The 21807-nt window shown below is 45.8% G+C and overlaps 1 protein-coding gene across 1 annotated transcript in view; it reads right to left on the bottom strand.

Annotated features, from left to right (window-relative positions):
* The window catches only part of UBE2L3 (ubiquitin conjugating enzyme E2 L3), a 48683-nt gene that overhangs the window by 16245 nt on the left and 10631 nt on the right, over positions 1 to 21807 (bottom strand). The window contains exon 2 of the mRNA XM_049865939.1: positions 14832 to 14927. Within this exon, the coding sequence (XP_049721896.1) occupies positions 14832 to 14927 (96 nt within the window). The remainder of the gene's footprint in view (positions 1 to 14831; positions 14928 to 21807) is intronic.

Raw genomic sequence — 21807 nt, forward strand, 5'->3', positions numbered from 1 at the left:
ACCTATAGAATCCACAAGGGCACCTATAGACTCCACAAGGGCACCTATAGACTCCACAAGGGCCCAGACCCTTCCTGCAGGTCCCTGAGGGTTCAGTCGTTTGGATAAAGGGGAATGAGGTGAGATGAGCCACTCTGTTCTGAGGGTCCAGGCGGGCTTCTATGCTCCCAGGCCTTCATGATCCACTTTAGAATCCTGTCAGAAGATAAAGCTCACAGGCCTTCAAAGCATGGACTGTGTCTTCTTACCCTCTGTAAATTGTCTTTAAGTATTTATTCTAGTATCATTCAGAAAACAAAGCTTCCTGGTTACCTGAACTCCAAAATCTGCTTCATTAGCAGATTTATCTTGTGCTGACTTTGCTTTCTGAAGACTTCTTTGCACTGTGTACAACTTGATTTGTGGGACTTTTCATATTATACTTTTTGGGCAATGAACACTCCAGCACTAAAGAATTCAATCTTATTCCCTTTGAACATAAATATTAATAGGAATAAGAACTTTTTTTTCTTTTTTTTATTGTGGTTTAAGTGAAAGTTTGCAGAGCAAATTAGTTTCTCATTCAAAAACTTAATACAATATGGAAGGGAAAGAAGCCCCGGATAAGCAAAGCACTACTGAAAAAGAAGAAGAAAGTGGGAGGCCTCACCTTACCTGACTTCAGAACCTATTATACAGCCACAGTAGTCAAAATAGCCTGGTATTGGTACAACAACAGACACATAGACCAATGGAACAGAATTGAGAACCCAGACATAGATCCATCCACGTATGAGCAGCTGATATTTGACAAAGGACCAGTGTCAATTAACTGGGGAAAAGATAGCCTTTTTAACAAATGGTGCTGGCATAACTGGATATCCATTTGCAAAAAAATGAAACAGGACCCATACCTCACACCATGCACAAAAACTAACTCCAAGTGGATCAAAGACCTAAACATAAAGACTAAAACGATAAAGATCATGGACGAAAAAATTGGGACAACCCTAGGAGCCCTAATACAAGGTATAAACAGAATACAAAACATTACCAAAAATGATGAAGAGAAACCCGATAACTGAGAGCTCCTAAAAATCAAACACCTATGCTCATCTAAAGACTTCACCAAAAGAGTAAAAAGACCACCTACAGACTGGGAAAGAATTTTCAGCTGTGACATCTCCGACCAGCGCCTGATCCCTAAAATCTACATGATTCTGTCAAAACTCAACCACAAAAAGACAAACAACCCAATCAAGAAGTGGGCAAAGGATATGAACACACATTTCACTAAAGAAGATATTCAGGCAGCTAACAGATACATGAGAAAATGCTCTCGATCATTAGCCATTAGAGAAATGCAAATTAAAACTACGATGAGACTCCATCTCACACCAGCAAGGCTGGCATTAATCCAAAAAACACAAAATAATAAATGTTGGAGAGGCTGCGGAGAGATTGGAACTCTGATACACTGCTGGTGGGAATGTAAAATGGTACAACCACTTTGGAAATCTATCTGGCGTTATCTTAAACAGTTAGAAATAGAACTACCATACAACCCAGAAATCCCACTCCTAGGAATATACCCTAGAGATACAAGAGCCTTCATACAAACAGATACATGCACACCCATGTTTATTGCAGCTCTGTTTACAATAGCAAAAAGTTGGAAGCAACCAAGGTGTCCATCAACGGATGAATGGGTAAATAAATTGTGGTGTATTCACACAATGGAATACTACGCATCGATAAAGAACAGTGACGAATCTCTGAAACATTTCATAACATGGAGGAACCTGGAAGGCATTATGCTGAGCGAAATTAGTCAGAGGCAAAAGGACAAATATTGTATAAGACCACTATTATAAGATCTTGAGAAATAGTAAACCTGAGAAGAACACATACTTTTGTGGTTACGAGGGGGGGAGGGAGGGAGGGTGGGAGAGGGTTTTTTATTGATTAATCAGTAGATAAGAACTGCTTTAGGTGAAGGGAAAGACAACACTCAATCCACGGAAGGTCAGCTCAATTGGACTGGACCAAAAGCAAAGAAGTTTCCAGGATAAAATGAATGCTTCAAAGGTCAGCGGAGCAAGTGCGGGGGTCTGGGGAACATGGTTTGCGGGGACTTCTAAGTCAATTGGCAAAATAATTCTATTATGAAATCATTCTGCATCCCACTTTGAAATGTGGCGTCTGAGGTCTTAAATACTAACAAGCGGCCATCTAAGATGCAGCAATTGGTCTCAACCCACCTGGAGCAAAGGAAAATGAAGAACACCAAGGCCACACGACAACTAAGAGCCCAAGAGACAGAAAGGGCCACATGAACCAGAGACCTACATCATCCTGAGACCAGAAGAACTAGTTGGTGCCCGGCCACAATCGATGACTGCCCTGACAGGGAGCACAGCAGAGGACTCCTGAGGGAACAGGAGATCAGTGGGATGCAGACCCCAAATTATCATAAAAAGACCAAACTTAATGGTCTGACTGAGACTGGAGGAATCCCAGCAGCCATGCTCCCCAGACCTTCAGTTGACACAGGACAGGAACCATCCCCGAAGACAACTCATCAGAAATGAAAGGGACTGGTCAGTGGGTGGGAGAGAGACGCTGATGAAGAGTGAGCTAATTAGATCAGGTGGACACTTGAGATTGTGTTGGCAACTCTTGTCTGGAGGGGGGATGGGAGGATAGAGAGAGAGGGAAGCCGGCAAAATTGTCAAGAAAGGAGAGACTGAAAGGGCTGACTCAAGAGGGGGAGAGCAAGTGGGAGTAGGGAGTGAGATGTATGTAAACTTATATGTGACAGACTGATTGGATTTGTAAACGTTCACTTGAAGCTTAATAAAAGTTATTAAAAAAAAAAAAAACTTAATACACAAATTGTTTCATGATATTGGTTGCAATCCCCACAATGTGTCAGCACTCTCCCCTCTTTCCCTTTCCACCCTGGGCTCCCTGGTTCCATTCGTCCAGGTTTCCTGTCCCTTCCCGCTTTCTCGTCTTTGTTTCTGGGCAGGCGTTGCCCATCTGGTCTCATATATTTGACTGATCTAAGAAGCATGTTCCTCACCTGCGTTACTGTTTTATACGGAACAAGAATGTTTGGAGAGCTAGTTTTCAGGACTAAATTACCTTCTGAATTATGTCTAAGTTTAAACTCAAATTCTCCATTAACTGAATTCAACAAAGGCCTTTCCCCCTCTGAACTCTCATGGCCACATGTACCTCTCATGGCATAATTAATTCACTTTTCCCAGGAATGGGAGTAGCTTTGTTGTTATTTCTCATAAAAATCAGACCATTTACACCAAAAAGAGAAGTGTTAAAAAGTACCAAGTCACAAGCCATTCCTGCCTGGAGTAACCACCGTGAACCCACTGCTGAACGGCCAGGTCTCTCCAAGGCCTTTTCCTATCTATCATGACAGAAAGCCACACACCGCTTATATGTAGTTCACAAAACTGGAGCCATACTGCCTACACTGTTGTCACTGGCTGCGATGAAGTCAGCCCTGACTCCTGGCAACCCCATGCACAAGAGAAGCCAACACTGCCCAGCCCCGCATCACTCCCACCATCAGTTGCCGATGGGACCTTTGTGATCACAGGGTTTTCACTGGCTGAGTTTAGGTGCAATGAGCTGTCCAAATGAGAAAAACCGCTTCTAGAAAAGGAAGGTGAGAGAACTGAATTACAAACGTAGCTTCCTGCTACAGCAAGGTGGAAGGGAGCCTGGAATGCACTCCTGGAGGCAGGGCAAGAGTGGAGGGAAAGCTCTCTTCTCCATGACGGACCACCTCTAACATCGAGGGGCTTTCCAGTGTGCCTATTGCTGTGCCAAGTGCTTCTAATCAAGACGATCACATCAGTTGCCAGAGGCCAAGAGAAAAGAAGCGGGGGCACCCACAACTGTTACAAATACACGAACACCTTCCCAACTTCAGCAAGCTCTTAGGTTTTGTTACAAATGGAAAATTGAGGCAATAAAACTTTGTTCAATAAACTGAATTTTTGCTTTAGTGGAGGCTGTGTGCACTCAGCTGGATAGCTAACTTCTGCCAGGAGAGAGAGAAGAGGAGCCAGAGAGTGAAAGACAGAACCCCTGGCAGAGGAGCAGGCAACAAGGCAACCGCCAAGGCGAGCCAAGGAAAAACATACTTTTCTGTTTTCTAAAATTCAGCCTCTATTTTTGCTAAAACAACATCCTTTACTATAAAGCAATCCATGTGCATTGTAGAAAACGTGGAATGTGGCAGGCCAGGGAAACACACTGCCCCCGTAACCTCCCTGACAAGAGAACTGGGGCCTGAACCCTGGCCATCTTTGTTCTAGGTGGAAGTGCAGACAGACAGACGTACAGTGCCGTAAGCACCTTTGTTCCCCCCACAGCCTGTTGCTGACACCAGCAATGCTGGCGCGCCCTCCTCTCCCAGGTCTCCGTGATGGTTGTGACCGTTCTGTCTTGACGCCCCACCACTGCAGGCATGGACCCCCCTCACTGGCAAAGACGATGATGTCAATGAGCGTCTGCGGCAGCATTAATGACTCTAAATGGATATTTTACTAAAAAACAAAGCTGTCACATGCTCCTGTGATGGACTGACTGAATCGTGCCCCACCCCCAAACATGTGTTGGAATCCTAACCCCTATACTCGTGGATGGGATCCTGTTTGGGAATAAGGTTTTTTTTGTTACGTTAATGACGCCAAATCTGTGTAGTATGTCTTAAACCAATCTTTTTTTTTTTTTTTTAATTGTGCATTAGGTGAAAGTTTACAGAGCAAATTAGCTTCCCATTCAATAGTTTGTACAAAAAGTATTTCATGACCTTGGTTTCATTCCCCATAATGTGTCAGTACTCTCCCCATTTCTACCCTGGGTTCCACGTTTCCTTTAGTCCTGAATTTTCTACTCCTCTTCCTGCTGTTTTCCATGCGTAAACCTTTTCTTGAGTCCTTATAATAGTGGTCTCATACAGTGTTTGTCCTTTTGTGACAGACTCATTTCACTCAGCCTGACGCCCTCCAGGCTCATCTGCGTTGTGAGATGTGTCACGGATGGATTCATCATTGTTCCCTACTGTTGTGTAGTATTCCATTGTGTATACCAATATTTGTTTATCCATTCATCTTTTGATGGGCATTTAGGTCGTTTCCACCTTTTTACCATTGTGAGTAGTTCTGCAATGAACATGGGTATGCACGTTATCTATTCGTGTGACGGCTCTTCTTTCCCTGGATTATAGTCTTAGGAGTGGGATCGCTGGATTGTATGGTATTTTCTAGCTTTTTAAGTAGGTACCATATTGTTTTCCATAGTGGTTGTACCATTTTATGAATTATAAACTTTAAATGGGTGAATTATATGGTTTGTGAATTATATCTCAATGAAACTGTTAAAAAAAAAAAAATCAAAGCTAACTCAGGAGCAGTGGTTCTCAAGTGGGGACAGCGTCCTCCCTCCAGAGGTGTCTTCAGATTACTCCAATGACAAGAGTAGCCACTGGCATCTAGTGGACAAGACGCAGGGACAATCCCACACAAATAATGGCCCTCCATGCCTCTCATAATGTCATCTGCAATGCAACCCCAGGGAGAAACACTGTAAGAATCACAAATGCAATTTACAAACTGTTGGGCATTTAGCATGTGTAACAAATGGTGCTGGGGCCAGGAAGCAGGAGGGAGATAGACAATAAAGGCCTCTGCCTGAAGCAGGACCCGCCAAGATGGACATTCCACCCCACAGGTTATAAAGCAAAAGTCAGACTGAGGGTCCACACGGATGTCAGCGGGCACTGCCAGGCTGCCGCTGCTGTGCGCTGGCAGATCCTGGTTTAGTTTGCACATACACTGCTCTCCGTTATGAGCCAAGGGTAAATCTTGAGTAGTCTACTACGTGGTAGCTACCAGAAACATGAGTCATACAAACTGAGGTGTACACATTGGATTTTGGCCACTTAGTATATATATAAAAAAAAGAGTGCAAAACATCTCCTTAAAGCGCTGGATACTGGTGATAGTTGCACACCATGATTAATGCAATTAACGTCGCTAACCTGTAAATGTGAAAAATCTTGAATTGATAAATGCTATCTATCTTTACAACAATAAAAAAAGATTAAAAATTTCTTAATAGTTGTTCATATGTTAAATACTATTTTTGATATATTGAGTTAAATATTTATCAAGATTAATTTTTCATCTGCTTCTTTTAAATTTTTCATATAAAAAAGTATAAAATGGCAGCTTTTGGCTAGCATTATCCTTCTATTGGTCAATACTACCCATGTGGTACAGGGGGACGCCCCTGCCCTGGGTCTGGCTAATGAGATATGAAGGAGGTCTGTGGTGGGTCCTGCAATGGGTGACTTTGTTCTCAGTCCCACCAAAGTACATGGGTGATAAAATCACATAGAACTAAACCCACACACAAACGTGGACGTGTAAAACTGGTGAGACCTGAATCAGGCCAGTGGGTTGTACCAATGTCCACTTCCTGCTTGTGGTAGCGTACTAGTTATTATGCAAGATATTATCATTCAAGGAAGCTGGGTGGGGAGTATTACAGATTGGTCTCTATTATTTCTTACAACAGCACGAGAATCTACAATTATCTCAATGTAAAAAGTCCACAAAAAAAAAAAAAAGAAGGTGCGTAACATACGCATACAAAGAAGAGGGCCTCTCCCCACCCCCGACACTGCGGCGTCTACACAGGACTCCTGTGCTGCAGCAGTTCTTACAACTGGGCACAGAGCTAGACAGTGGACAAAACGGAACAGAAGATGGGAGAACACAGACGGGATGAATCTGCGTCCATGCTCACATGGTGGAGCTGCTGCGTTAGCCAACCCAGAGCAGCTCCCTTGGTGGTTTCCCTTTTCTAAGCCAAACTGTGTTGGGACCTTCCTTACTTGCCGTCAAAAGCATCCTCACTAGTAGGCAAAGTGACTGCAGGATGCAACTGCCTGAGGCCAGGGGATGGGGAGTTTCACAGAAGACTCAGGAGGATGAAGTCCCTAAGAAGGGGTATACATGGCTTTTTGAGCAGGAAGCAGCATGGTAGTCCCTGGGAAGACCTCTCTCCCACTGAAAATTAATAAACAGGTATTTAACTCAACGGTTAGTTTTGAGTATTCCAACCTCAAACCATGGACACTGGTAGTTCAAGTGGCAGAATTTGCACCTTCCACGTGGGCGACACGGGTTCAATTCCTGGCCAAGGCACCTCATGCGCAGCTATCACCCATCCGTCAGTGGAGCACTGCATGTTGCTACAATGCTGAACAGGTTTCAGTGGAGCTTCCAGACTAAGACACTAGGTAGAAAGGTCTGGCAATCTATGTCAGAAATAAGCCAATAAATACCTCACAGATGAAAATGGTCCAATCCACAACTGATCATGGGAATGGCACAGGACTGGGCAGCGTGTTCTTCCATTGTGCACAGGGGTTGCCATGAGTTGGTGGTAAACTTAACAGCAGACGACAACAACACCACAGCCTCAAACCAACTCAGAGTAAATGGGCAGGAGAGCACTGTACCATACAGCCTGTACCTGTCCAGGTATGGGAGGAGCTAATGGGCCTGTCCCACTGCTGCAAAGAACCTCAAGAGCTCTGGAGAGCAAAAGAGATGGAGAAGCCTCCCCACAGACGGGGGTGGCTGCAGTGTATAAAATGGGGCCACTCCCAGGAAGATTCTAGAAGGCTAACCAGCACCTAGTGTGTACAGGTATTTAAAGGTGAGCAGTGAGTGCCAGTGGCTGCTATGGTGGTCAGTGAAACTAGGTCGGGTCTGAGAAACTCTACCTCCCCTCCAGCAGGCTGGCTGGGGTGGATACCGGGGAGGACAAGGCATCTTCAGAGAACCTTCATTTTATTCTAAAAAACATCTACTGAAGCAGCCTTTGATACACAAGAGATACAAAGATGACTCACATGGTTTGTACTCTTCAAATCCAGAAGACTGTCTACAGCACTCACCACAACATTGGCTAAATGAAGTACTCACTCGGTACCAGGCTGGGAGGCACTGTCAGCTTTAGTCCTCCCAAACACTGCTCCATTTTACAGATGGGAAACTGAGGCACAGACAGCTGGCAAGAAGACTTACCAACACTATTTGAATGCTTTTACCTCTGCATGCATTATCTTCTCAATAAAAGGTAAAACCACCAACCACCACAAGTATAAGGTGAAGACGACAAAGCACAGGAGCAGCCCAGCGAGGAAGGAACTTAAGCCAGGACGGATCTGCAGTCTTAAAGTCTTAAGCAGGAATCCCTGGGTGGAGCAAATAGTTAAGCACTCAAAGTCAACTGACAACAACAAAGATCTAAGCATTCAATTCACAAAATGAGAAAAGAACAAAGAGCAAACACCAAGGGAGAGATCAGAAATTAGCAAATCAGAACACAGGGGGAAAAAAAAAGGCATTCTGACTTCTTGGTATATGATGAAACCAGTATCGCCATGTTACGAAAGCTCAACCAATCTCATGTGTGAGGGAAGATGCAAACACTTTAAAGATGAGTAAATTGAATGCAACGGAATATTGTTTTTTTTAAAGTCCATTGTGATGAAGGAATTAATCCAGAAAGAGAAGAGGGGTTTAATTAACAGGCACTTTGAAAACCCCTACTGTAGCACTTCAATTGACAATTTAATGAAATCCCCTCATTTCCGTTTAAAAAAAAGAAAAAATCTTTCAGATCAGAAATATTTGAATAAATAAAATTAAAAAGAAAACAGGTTAATATACAGAGTTCCTACAATTCAACAAAGAAACATACTAAAACCCTAATAAATGATATATGCTGAAATATATGTAGCTGCATCAAAAAAAAAAAACTTTTTTTGATGGATATATTTTTTATAACTTCCAGACACTATAACAAAATTAAACATGCAAATCAAAACAGAATCTTTTGTACCCATCAAACTGGCAACAGCGATTTCTTTCTGTAGGTTTGTCTCGCAGGCTCTGTTACATATCACCCAACAGTTTTCCAGAGGGGCTACACAAAATCCTCAATCTGTTGTTGTCAGGTGCCGTCCTGTCAATTACCTTTAAAAGCAAGAGCTCTGGTGGCACAGTGGTGAAGTGTTCGGCTGCTAACCCCTTGGCAATGTGAACTCCTCCATGGGAGAGATGTGGCAGTCTGCTCCATAAAGATTTCAGCCTTAGAAACCCTATGGGGTAGCTATACTCCAACCTACAGTTGCTGTGAGTTGGAATCGACTTGATGGCAATGAGTCTTTCTTTTTTTTTTTGATAACACGAGCATCTGATCTGCCAGGCTAAGTACTTCACATACCTGCTCTTAGCTATCTTTTGTAACAACTGCTGTTGTTAGCTGCCATCTAGTTGGCACCAGGCTCACAGCAACCCCATGCTCAACAGGATCAGACCATTATGATCCATAGGGTTTTTGCTGTTAATTTTCAGAAGTAGGTCATCAGGTCTTTCTTCCTAGTCTGTCTTAATCTGTAAGTTCCTTTGAAACCTGTTCAACATCATGGCAACACCCAAGCCTTCACGGAGAGATGGGTGGTGGCTACGCGTGGGGTATACTGGCTGGGACTCGAACCCAGGGCTCCTGCATGGAAGGTGAGAAATCTACCACTGAACCACCACTGCCCCTTACAACAACCATAGAGCTTAAATATTGTTCCCATTAGAAAGACGAGGAAACTGGGACAAACTGGGACTAATTGCATAAAATGTAACTTGCCCTGTGACCAAGCCAGGGCTAGGGTTCTGGCCACAGAGCCTAGGCTCTGAAGCACCTGCTTTAAAAATGCCCAGCACCTTCAATGACAGAGAAGGTTGCGTGGGGGCACTTGTGCTGGCAGTGCCCACAAGAGCACAAATGGGCACAACCTTTCTAGAAAATAATTTTGTTACATATATAGGCCTATAGATGGTCCCCTCCTTCCGTATGGTATAAACCTGGTCCCTAACAGCAAGAATATATTTTAAAATGAGAATCCAAAATAAACAAAGATCCATGCTACGATTTTCACGAAAAGATGTCCATGAATGAATAATTAAAAAAACTAAAAATAGCAACAATCTAAACGGGCAGCATTAAAAGAATGATTAAATAAATGATCACGGCCATTGAAAACCTGATGGAGCAGTTCTACTCTGTAACAAATGGGGTCACTGTGAGTCGGACTCAACTCCATGGCAAGGGTTTGTTTTTCTTTTTGTACAAACATGGAGTATTGTACAGCTATGAAAAATGGTCATGAAGAGTGCCGGTGCAACAACTACCTGAAGGCTCACCACTGTACTCCTAGTTCATTGAAAGGCAGGACCCAAAAGCTTATTGAATCAAATTTCTGGATGATGGAATTACAGTTAATATTTTCTTCCTTAGGCTTCATTCTGAATTTCAGATAAAAACCGAATAATGAAAAACTTTTGAAAATGGATGCGGTGATAGTTGTACAACGTGGTGAATATAATTAATGACCTTGAATTATACACTTAAAAAAGGTTAAACGGCCAACTTTTTGTTATATATATTTCACCAAAAAAAAAAAAAAAAGGCTATGATGGTCTTATCAGAAAAGCAGCAGAAAAATCCCATTAGAGGGGCATCGCTACAAATTATTGACCAGGCCTCCTCAAAACGATCATCAAAAACAAAGTCACAGGACTGATGGACCACAACTACCACAACCTCCACCAGACTGAGACCAGCACAACTAGATGGTGCTCGGCTACCGCCACCAACTGCTCTGACAGGGATCACAGTAGAAGGCCCCAGACAGAGCTGGAGAAAAATGGAGAACATAATTCTAACTCACACATACACACACATAAAAAAGAGCAGACTTACTGGTCTGACAGAGACTGGAGAAACCCTGAGTATGGCCCCTGGACACCTTATAGCTCAGTAATGAAGTCACTCCTGAGGTGCACCCTTCAGCCAAAGATGAGACAGGCCCATAAAACCAAACTAGACTAAATGGGTACATCAGCCCGGGGGCAAGGATGAGAAGGCAGGAGGGGACAGGAAAGCTGGGCATGGGGAACCCAAAGTCAAGAAGGGGAGACCGTTGATATGTCATGGGGGTGCCAACCAATGTTACAAAACAATATGTGTATTAATTGTTCAATGAGAAGCTAGTTTGTTCTGTAAGCCTTTGCCTAAAATACAATAAAAAAGTAAAAACAAAAAAAAAAATTCTATAAAAATAATTGTTACCTGTACATCAATGTTCACTGCAGCACTATGCAAAATAATCAAAAGATAGAAACAACAGAAATGCCCACCCAGAGATGAATGGATAAACAAAATGTGGTACATACAGACAGCCATTAAGAGGAGCGAGGTTCTGATGCATGCCCCAACATGGATGAACCTTGAAAACACGCTCAGTGAAATCAGTCACAAAAGGACAAATATTGTAAGATCTAACTTATATGAAATAGGCTAATGTTTAGAGACCAGGTTTATTAATGTTTACCAAGGGTGGGGCATATTTGCTGCAAAAGACCTCTTTAAAGTGTTAACAAGCAAAGATATCACTTTTGGGACTAAGGTGTGCCTGACCCAAGCCAGGGTATTTTCAGTTACCTCATATGTATGCAAAAGCTGGACGATGAATAAGGAAGACTGGAGAAGAATCAACGCCTTTGAATTATGGTGTTGGTGAAGAATATTGAATATACCATGGACTGCCAGAAGAATGAAAAAACTTGTCTTGGAAGAAGTATAGCCATAGTGCTTCCTGAAAGCAAGGATGGCAAGACTTCATCTCACATACTCTGGATAAGTTATCAGGAGGGACCAGTCCCTGGAGAAGGACACCATGCTTGGTAAAGTAGAGGGTCAATGAAAAAGAAGACCCTCAACAAAATGGATTGACACAGTGGCTTGATAATGGGCTCAAACATAACGATGATTGTGAGGGTGGCGCAGGACCAGGCAGTGTTTCATTCTGTTGCACACAGGGTTGTTATGAGTCAGAACCGACTTGAGGGCACCTAACAGCACCACCACCACCACCAGGGGTGGTGGGGTGGGGGTAGGGTGAACCATTGCTTAGGCAGCAGTTTATGTTAACGGTGGTGAAATATTTTATAAAAGAATAGCGATAATGGTAGCACAACATGAAAAAGTGTAATCGATGTCATTGAATTATGTATGCGGAAGTTCTGCTGGCAAAGGTTTTGGTGTATATATTTCCATCACGATAAAAAAAATTAATAATTGCTCATGATGGTCACACACGTGGTGAATGTAATTAATGTCACTGAACTGTACCATTACCATAGCTGAAATGGCAGATGTTTTGTTTTACATATTTTACCACAATAAAAATGTTCAAAAGGATAAACTTGAACTGCTGTGGTAAGTAATGTGTCCCTCAGATGCACCCATGCAACCTCCTCTCTAGCCTTCCTTTCCTGGGGGTCTCCACCGCCTCCTCTCAGACTGCAGCCAGCCAGGGAGCAGTGACTGAGCGACGCTCACAGACCAGCACTCTGCTGTAAAAGGAAGCTCAGCATGGCGCTGCTTTCACCTAAGGGAGTGGATTTCAGATGAGTTTAGGCTGAAGGCTTCCTGCTCACCCAGCCCCTAAGATGCCGGAAGACTAGAGGCCCAGGCTTGGGGTACAAGCACGGACCCAGGGGAGGCTGGTTGCCAATAACTGTTTAGCCACTCTAGGGAGAGAAACAACGCTTTCTGTAAGTGCTCCTCACACAACCCTGGGCCTTGGCGCTGACACAGAAAGGTAGTGAGAGGGAAGACTGAGAAGAAGCAGGTGTGGGGAGGCAATAGCAGCCTGGCCATGCCCTGAGTCTTAGCTTGTGACTTGTTCTCTCCGGGCCCAGCATCTTCAAACAGAAGGCAAGATGGGCCTGGACACCCTCCGAGCAGACTGTGGTCATACCAGGCAGTCTCCACCTTTGGCCTAATGAGACTATATTCCACTGGCTCAGGCTCTGCCAGGGTGACACCAGAGGGAGGCCTCAGTGGGCCAGTGCAGAGTCTCCGAGCCTTGCCCAACAAGTCTGACCTCAGAGTAGGCCAGCTCACAGTTGTAGACTGCTCAACCCTTATAGCTGCCATTTAAAACCATCCCATTCATTCTTTGAACTTTTCACAAGGTCCACAGCTAAAATGTTAGCTCCTTACGTCACACAAAATCTTAGAAAAAGGACAGGTGGTCAAATGGGCCTGGCCATCCCTCCACTCAGGACGTGACCAGCCCCTATAGCAGGCAAGGGACTTGGGGTCCCAGGCCACTGCTCCCACTCCGGGGCTTCGCCATCTGTGCATTGAGCCCCACCGCCTCCAGAGCAGAGAAATGCAGGGGACTCGTCTTCAGAACCAGATGGGAAGAGCTCAGAGTTTAAAATTCTGAGTATTTGCTAAAACACCACAAAGCATATCTTTCCTTTGTTATCCAAATAAGTATGAAAATAAGCTACAAATCTGATTTTTACAATCCAAGTTCCAGTGACTTTAAAAAAAGTCATGCCCTCATAATCACCACCAAGAAGAAAGCAGGTTCTATATTCCACTTTGGTCAAGCAGCAGACATGCCCACAAGAAAGCTTTTGTACCATAATGCAATAGGTATAAATTAGTCCAGGGCCAGGCAAAGGGAAAGTCTGAGACTCAGACAGGGAGAGTGAGGGTGAAAAGAACAGGTGGGAAGGGGAGTACTCAAGCAGAGGTCACAGCTATGAGCCTGGGTTACTAGAAGGCTACACAACGTGCCAGTGAGGCCCCACGTGGACAGATGAGGCAACTCCCGGAGAGAAGCCAGGAATGGAGCGTGGGCATCCCTCCCAAACAGCAAGAACCTACGGTGCTGGAAGCAGCAGCAACCCAAGAAACAAAGTCGAATGACAGAGAGACCAGAACAAGATCCATGTTTAAGAGCTAGGAGGCGGCAGGGCAGGGCGAGTGGCAAACCGATTACAGAACAGCTGGTGGCTGCGGCATAGCCAGGGCTTCAGAGGCACCAGAAACCAAGCCAGCAGACGCGAGCTGAGGAGGGGCACGTGTGCTTGGTGTGAAGGGGGTGCGCTGGTCTAAAGCAGTGTCAGGAGGTGGGATGTAAACACAGGACAAGCCTCTTGAGGGTGAGGAGATCACAGATGAAGAAAAAACAGGCACTAAATCAAGAGGGTCATAAGACCAAGGAGAAGCAGTTGTTAGGAGGGGACCCGAGCCTATCTGATGGCAGAAGCCTGAAAGATTAGGTAGGCCTGGAGTTGAGGGGGTAGACACTGAAGGCAGAAGCCCCAGAGAAGACCCTGGGGAGGGGAGCACGGGGGCCATTAGGAAAAGGTATTTGAGACGCATGGGAGGCACGTGTTGGAAGGCACCAGGAAAAGGCCTGGGACATGTGGAAGTCACCAGAAAAAAGCCTGGGACAGAGGCGTCCAGAGGGACAAAGACACAGATGTAAAACCAAGCAGAAAGCAAGAGAGGCTGAGACAAGACCCCGTCTCTAGAGAGGTCAGAGAAAGAACTCATTTTGATAGATGAGGCCAGGCATGCAGAAGCCAGAGAAGACAGGGAAGAACAGAGGACAGACACACACTCCTCTCCCCTGTGCTGATAATCTCAGATCTGGAGAGCTCGGAACCCCAGAATTTTAAAAAGCCAATGCAAAGACATGGTTCTCCTCATGAACCCACAGCTGTGTTTGCTAGCTTACAGCCCCAGAATGGTAACCCCCTCTTGTTCACCTGTTGGCTACCTATATTAAGAGCCTCCTATGAGCAGAGATAAGCCCAGCAGCACACACACACCCTTAAAGAATAATCTGGTAAGAAGTGTAAGTGTTCAATACTCACAGGAACAATAAGCCCTTGCCAAGTCAATAAATTAGCTTCATCAACCTGGATGTTACGGAAGTTTTTCATTCCACATTTGCGGATTTCTTCAAGCTCCTGTTGATTAACAAAGCATAAAGGGATGTCAAACAGGGGAAGGCACCACATAGTAAGACCCCTCCTGACTCCCTTGGTCTACTTCAGAAATTCAACTAAGTGACAGCACCGCTTATGATGAGGATGCTGATGACAGACTAGACTGAGCCTGATCAAGGTAAGGAGGGTTATGTTGTGTAACCATTCCCTCCATGAGGTCTTGGCTTGTTCCCAGGTCCCAGACCAAGACAAGCCCCCCGCCTCTAGGACCCACTGAACCTGACAGTGACAGTACTTCTACTGACCCAGACTGCCTCTCTTTGGGTCAGGGACCACCCCCTGCCTTCAGTCACCCTCAGCACCTGCACTGGGCAAGCACAGCAAGCACACAGCGGGTGCTATAGAAATGGGCTACACACCTGGCTTCTTTCAGCCAAGATTTCTTAGGTGCTGACTATACCTCAGACACTGAGATTACGAAGATGAATAAAACGGAACCAGGAGCAAGCCAGAGGCAGGCCCACAATGTTGTCTACCAAACACTGCAGTCCATTTCAGAGAGACCCTACCTCAGTATGGCACACAGTGGACAGAACGGCCTCCCAGTCTGGGGGGACAGAGTAACAGGAAACCTTCCTCAAGCCTGTTTCCTCAACTGCAAAACTGGGGACTAATACCCAGAGCAGCAGAAAATGAAGGAGAAATCACGTAGTGAGGAATAGAACCCTTTGCAAATATGAGGGGTTATTATTATACAGTCAACGCAGCAAACAGCACTTCATCCAGGAAGCACACCACCATGATTACATCAGGGCCCTGCCAGAGATGTCTTTAGTCTGGAATTCTCTGTCCCTTGTTTTTCAACTTGGCACCAGCCTGATTTCACCAAATGACATCTGTCATGGACTGAACTGTGTTCCCCCAAAATATCTGTCAACTTGGCTGGGTCATGATTCCCAGCATTGTATGACTGTCTACCATTTTGTCATCTCATGTGATTTCCTATGTGTTGTAAATCCTATCACTATGATGTAATAAGATGGATGAGTGGCAGTTATATTGATGAGATCTACAAGATTAGACAGTGTCTTAAGTCAATCTCTTTTGAGATATAAAAGAGAGGAGCAAGCAGAGAGACAGGGGGCCTCATTCCAACAAGAAAGCAGCACCAGGAGCAGAGTACGTCCTTCGGACCTGAGGTTCCTGCGCTGAGACACCCCCAGGCCAAGGGAAGGCTGATGCATCACAAGGACCTTCCTCCAGAGCTGAAAGAGAAAGCCTTCCCCTGGAGGTGGCGCTCTGAATTCGGACTTCCAGCCTACTGGACTGTGGGAGAATAAACTTCTCTTTGTTAAAGCCATCCACTTGTGCTATTTCTGTTATAGCAGCACTAAATGACTAAGACAACATCCAACAGGCACTGTAACTCAAGCCACCCAGCGTGCACTCACCCACCCGCATCCAGTTCTCCTGTCCCATGATACAACAGCCTCCTCCACGTCCCTCAGATGCCTTCTTGCCTGCAATCTCAGTCGCCTAGCTGAGCTCTATCTCCTCTGCCTCACTGGCCTCAGCGTCCTCCTCGCTAATCCACCCACACGCCCACTCTAGAACCGGGAGGGGGCCCACCTTTGTGTGGGGCTGCGGCTACAGTGACTCAGAGGCTGGGGATCGAACCCATGTCCGGCTCAAAAGACCCTCCGCACCCTCCATTCTCATCACGGCTGACACTGCATAAGGCACTGTGGGGAGCATAAAAGGTATAATCAGAAGCAGTGGTGGAGGGATGTGTTGAAAGCTATGCCGCATGCCAACCAGAGTAGGCCTAGAATGTACTGGATGAATGCATGAGAGAGGCCAACGGGAAACACTGGTGCCTTGGGGTGCAGGCAACAACCCTAGCTGCCCATCACAGTCACCTAGGCTGGGCCCTGGCCCCAGAAATTCTGGCCCAGCAAGTCTGAGGTGGAGCCAGAACATGGGGATTTTTAATGAGCTACAGAGAGAGAAGAGACAGCCACTGGCATGGAGGGAGAAATCCCATATCTAGGCACGAATCAGAAGGGCGGTGAGGAAGCTGCTGCCAGCAGCTCTGGTGATCCTGCAGTGTGGGAAGAGTGGCCTAGAACTTGAGGGACCACTCAACTTGTCAGCTGCCCTACGGACCTCCTGAAAGGCCCTGGACCCACCTGAACCACTCCCCTGGGGACTATGAGGTCTGGGCAGTTGGGAGGGGAAGAGCTCACATACCCACACTGCACCCCCACCCACCCCAAATAGAGGGCGGGGTGGGGGGGAAGGGAGAATAGAGAGGAAGAGAAGTGGGAGGAAGGAGGAGAGGGGCGAGGGTGGGAGCAGGGTGGAGGTGGGGGCGGTACAGAGACAGGCATCATGAAGTCCCAGTGCCACCAGGGCCAAGATCATGGTTGTACTCCAATACCTGCTTGGTGAATGGATGCAAAGCTTGAGCTTTAGGAGGAAAAAAGAATCTGGGATCCTATAAATAAGGTACTAAAGCTACACTTTGGCTTCTGGTCTGTGACCTAAAATACTAGAGTAAGATTCTTGGCTAGGGACAGAAGACATCACATTCCTTAAGGCCAGAGTTCTACCAAAAAAAAAAAAACCCCAGTGCCATCGAGTCAATTCCGACTCATAGCAAACCCTATAGGACAGAGTATAACTGCCCCAGAGTTTCCAAGGAGGATTTGAACTGCCAACCCTTTGGTTAGCAGCTGTAGCACTTGATCACTACGCTGTTACCAAGGCAAGAAAAAATGCTGTAACCAAATACAGACAAGAAAAAATACTCCGGGTAGAACTGTGAAAACCAGGCAACCAAAAAAGCAGCAGCAACACAAGGGAAAATATCCAATATTCGTTGGAGGAAAAAAATTTCAAATAATCTGTAAGTACATTTATGGCTTCAGAAATCCATACACTAATACTGTGAAGTATGGATAAGAAACACAAGAAGGTAAATTCCACAGTTACAACAATATGGCAAGATGCGACTCAACTGTAACACGGCAAAGCAAAGTTGTGTCCTGCTCAAGAACAAAAGGATTCCATCAACGCTGTGGAGGGGGTCCTTGAAGGGAACATATGGTACTTTAACATCAAGGAGGTTTCTGAGGATAGAGGAACAGAGATAAAGACACTTTTTTTAAGGTAGGAGTAAGCCATATGCACTGGCCAAATAGAAGAATAGGGTGAAGCTACAGACGGCAGAGCTGGAAGGCTCAGAGGTCAGGGTATCTGTGATGAACTTGCTGGTGAGGTAACTTCTCCTAAGACGGAAGAGGCCTAATTCTAATCAGCAAGGAAGTACTGATTACAAGGCTGAGGCGAGAGAAATCAAAGCCAACAAATAAGCAAACATCATGCTCAGGGAATGCTGGGCACCCAGAGGAGCGTTTCCCCATAGGATGTTGCCGCACTCAGGCAGGACTCCCTGCACTTGAGCATCCTGAGCCCTGCCCACTAAATGCCAGGTATTATGACACCACCCCACCCTGATTTCCCAACATCCTCTTGAGACCCGGTAGAGAACCACTGGCTCTACTCAGGGGCCAGGATGCTAAAAGTCCTGCATTGCACAAGACAGTCCCATGGTCCCACAGAGGAGAGTCGCCCAGCCCAAAGTGCCAACATGCCTCCACCAAGGAAAACAACATTTAGGAGTTGGATTCAAGTTACTCGGTGAAACGACAGGTTCCAGCTGAAGGTCTCAGACTCTAAAAGGCAAAATGACTGAAGAGATTTGGCAAATGCTCAAGCAAAATTGTGCCCCTATAATTGACAGTCATCCCGATAATGAAGATGGGAATGAAATTTAAGAAATCAATGCAAATTCACAGAGTTCACTTTTTAAAAGGCTGTTACAAAAGATGAAAGAAAGACCCAACAAAGAAAACACAAAGCTCTGGAAGAACAGAGTCTAGAAGACCAAAGCCAAGATCGACAGGCACTTGGAAAATATGCTCCCACCAAAGTTCTTTTCAGTTACCCACAGAGCAAGAAGAATGAGACCCAGGTCAGCTGCTGTCTGATGGTGTAACGCTGACCAGAGAGAAAGAATGCACACAAGAGAAAGCAGAACCAGCTAACTAGCAAGTCCCTCCTCTCATGGGGGAGCCCAGGCTTCTCTGCCCAGGGCAAAAGTGGAGTAGAAAGAGAGCCACGCTTCTCAAAACAAGGTCAACTTCTGAACCCGGAAGTGGATTTCAGGGTACCTGAGAGAACTTTCAGGAGGCCTGGTGGGGTGCCCAGGTGTTCTGGGGAGAAAAAGTACATCCACAAACTTCAGAGAGCCTGACACTGCAAGTCGTGGAGTGCAGCAACACGGACTAGGAGCTAGCAGCTCTGCAAACACTAACATGAGGTGAGCCTGGGCCCCGCAAGAATCCAATCCATCCAGGTCCTGTTAGCAGTGTCCACTTCTCTGAGAAGGGCCGGGGAAGCAGGAGACCACTCTGTCATATAATTCGTGTACGCCTCAAGGCTTTGGCCAAGTCTCTCTCTTTTTATTTTCTGGGGGGAGAGGAATCCAGGATGGGCCTGGAATATTGATGGTCTGAAATATCACTGAATACTCCCCATGTACAACCTAATTTGAGAACCCCTCAGGAGCCTCGTGATCCTTAACTAGTTTGTGCTCACGGTCCTCTTTTAAAAAAACCCAAAAGCAATGGACCCTTCACTCAAATAAAGTATGCACAAAGAATCTTGCAGAGGCCCACCCTCACCCATCCAAGACCTTTCGCACAGCCCAAATGAAAGGCGTGCAGAATCCCACAACGCTGGGGCAGAGCATCTCCCTCTAAGCAGGATGTTTCCCCATATCAGAACCTGCTCATCTTTCAAGGCCTATCCCAAATGCCCCCTCCTCCAAAAACACCCTGTGCCTTGACTGGCTGTGTGCTCTTTTCTCTCAAGAGCCTCTGTATTTATTGACAAGATGCAGAAACAAGGCTTGGTAAAGAGCTGGGGAGATGTCCAAAAAGCTGAAGAAGACGGCCTAAAGCACCCCTGGAGAGAGGTGAGCCCCTCCTAACAGCATGGATGCTGACAGTGTTCAGGAGCCAGACGCCAGGGAAGGGACACATGCTCACATGTCCTTGACAGCCAAACCAACGATCCAAATCAGAGAATGAAATTCTTGTGAAGATACAGTAAATGCCTGGATGTGGTCCCAAAGTATCACCTGTGCATCTAGTACAGGACACCAGACTTAGCAGCTGTGTGAAAATGGATGGGTGTTACCAACCAAAGGTTTGTGTCGTGTATAATGACCATGATGCCCTGAGATATTCAGACCCAAACACCTTGTCCAGTTCTGGGCACCATGTTTTAGAAGACCACCTCAAATGGAGGCTGTTCAGAAGAACCAGAACTGTGAGGAACATGGCCTACTAGGAAGTCATGAAGAACCAGGGATTTGGGGCCTGGAAAAAGAGATTTGAAGGTGACATGACAGCTATCTTCAAACCTTGACAGGGTTTACCTGTGAGACAGAAATTCAGCTTCCTAGAAGAATGAAGAAAAAAGAACCAGAGCCAGTAAGTGTTAGCTAACCCAGGCAGCCTTTGGCTAAGTGCCATTTACTGTGACCTGAGCCTTCTGGGCTGTCAGAAAGTGGGGCCCCTTCTGAAGTCAGTGCCATGAGAGCAGAGCAGAGCAGACGACGTATAGAGGAGCCATCAACAGCGCAAGGCAGGAGCTCTGCCCAGGTCAGATCAATGGTGTGCAGAGGGCAGGGGTGCCTATACAGCTGAAAAGGGCACATTCACTATTATCAGGTAACTTATTAAATGGGAGATGTGTCGTATCCCTAGAGGAACTCTAGAAAGTAAAGCAGAGGCGGGGTTAAGAGCTAAGAAACACTGCTCTAAAAGCCTTTAGGTCAGAGCAGAGGAGGCCGTGCAGACCAAGAAGAGGGCAACAGCTTCGTGGAAGAGACGCTCTAAGATGGGCCTTGAAGGATGGAAAACTGAACCACGGGAGAAGAGAATGGAGCGCCCTGTGAGAAATGCACATGCAGACACAGAGGGAAGAAGTCACCAGGTGTGAGAGCGAAGCGGCACGGAAACGAGTTTGGCTGGACTGTTCACTGACATTGGAGGACCGCCATCCTCAAGTCCTGGTCTCCCCACCAAGGTGTGCACTTGGAGCATTGTTCAATGTCGGGAAGCGGGGGGCGGTGCCTAGGCCCTACCTGGCCTGCTACATCGGAATCTCCAGGGCAGGGCTGTGCACCCTGCTTAAGATTCCCCACACAAATCCAACCCAGCTGTTCAGCAGGGAGAAACTGAGGCCCAGACTAAGTTAGCTTTGTTCCCACAGCAAGTAAACAGCTCCTTAAAGAGCTAAAATTATCCCCCTGGGCTAGGCACCAGGAGCCCTGGTGGCACAGTGGTTCAGCACTTGGCTGCTAACCAAAACGTCCCTAGTTCGAACCCATCAACCGTTCCACAGGAGAAAGATATGGCGGCCTGCTTCTGTAAAGATTACAGCCTTGGAAGCCCTATGGGGCATACCTACTCTGTCCTATAGAGTCCCTAGAAGTTGGAATTCACTTAACTGCAATGGGTTTGGTTTTTCTTTGTGGGGCGGGGAGGGGGCTCGGCCCATAGAAGCAATATGTAACAAATTCCTCTGACTGCCAAGGCTGAGGTAACAGAAACCTGGAAGTCATTCTCGATTTAGAGAAAAAAAAAAAAAAAAATCAGTTATGCTAATTGTGGCTTTTATACTTTACATGGCTTACTTCATTGTTCCCTATTCAGAAAATCCCTGCTGGCAATAAAATCAGAATATTTCAATCCCCAGCCATTCTCGTCAACATCTATCTTATGTACTATGCATAGAAATTGTATCTTGGTTTAGTAGGCAGTTGCTT

The sequence above is a fragment of the Elephas maximus genome, chromosome 22, assembly GCF_024166365.1.
Source record: "Elephas maximus indicus isolate mEleMax1 chromosome 22, mEleMax1 primary haplotype, whole genome shotgun sequence".
NCBI lineage: Eukaryota > Metazoa > Chordata > Mammalia > Proboscidea > Elephantidae > Elephas > Elephas maximus.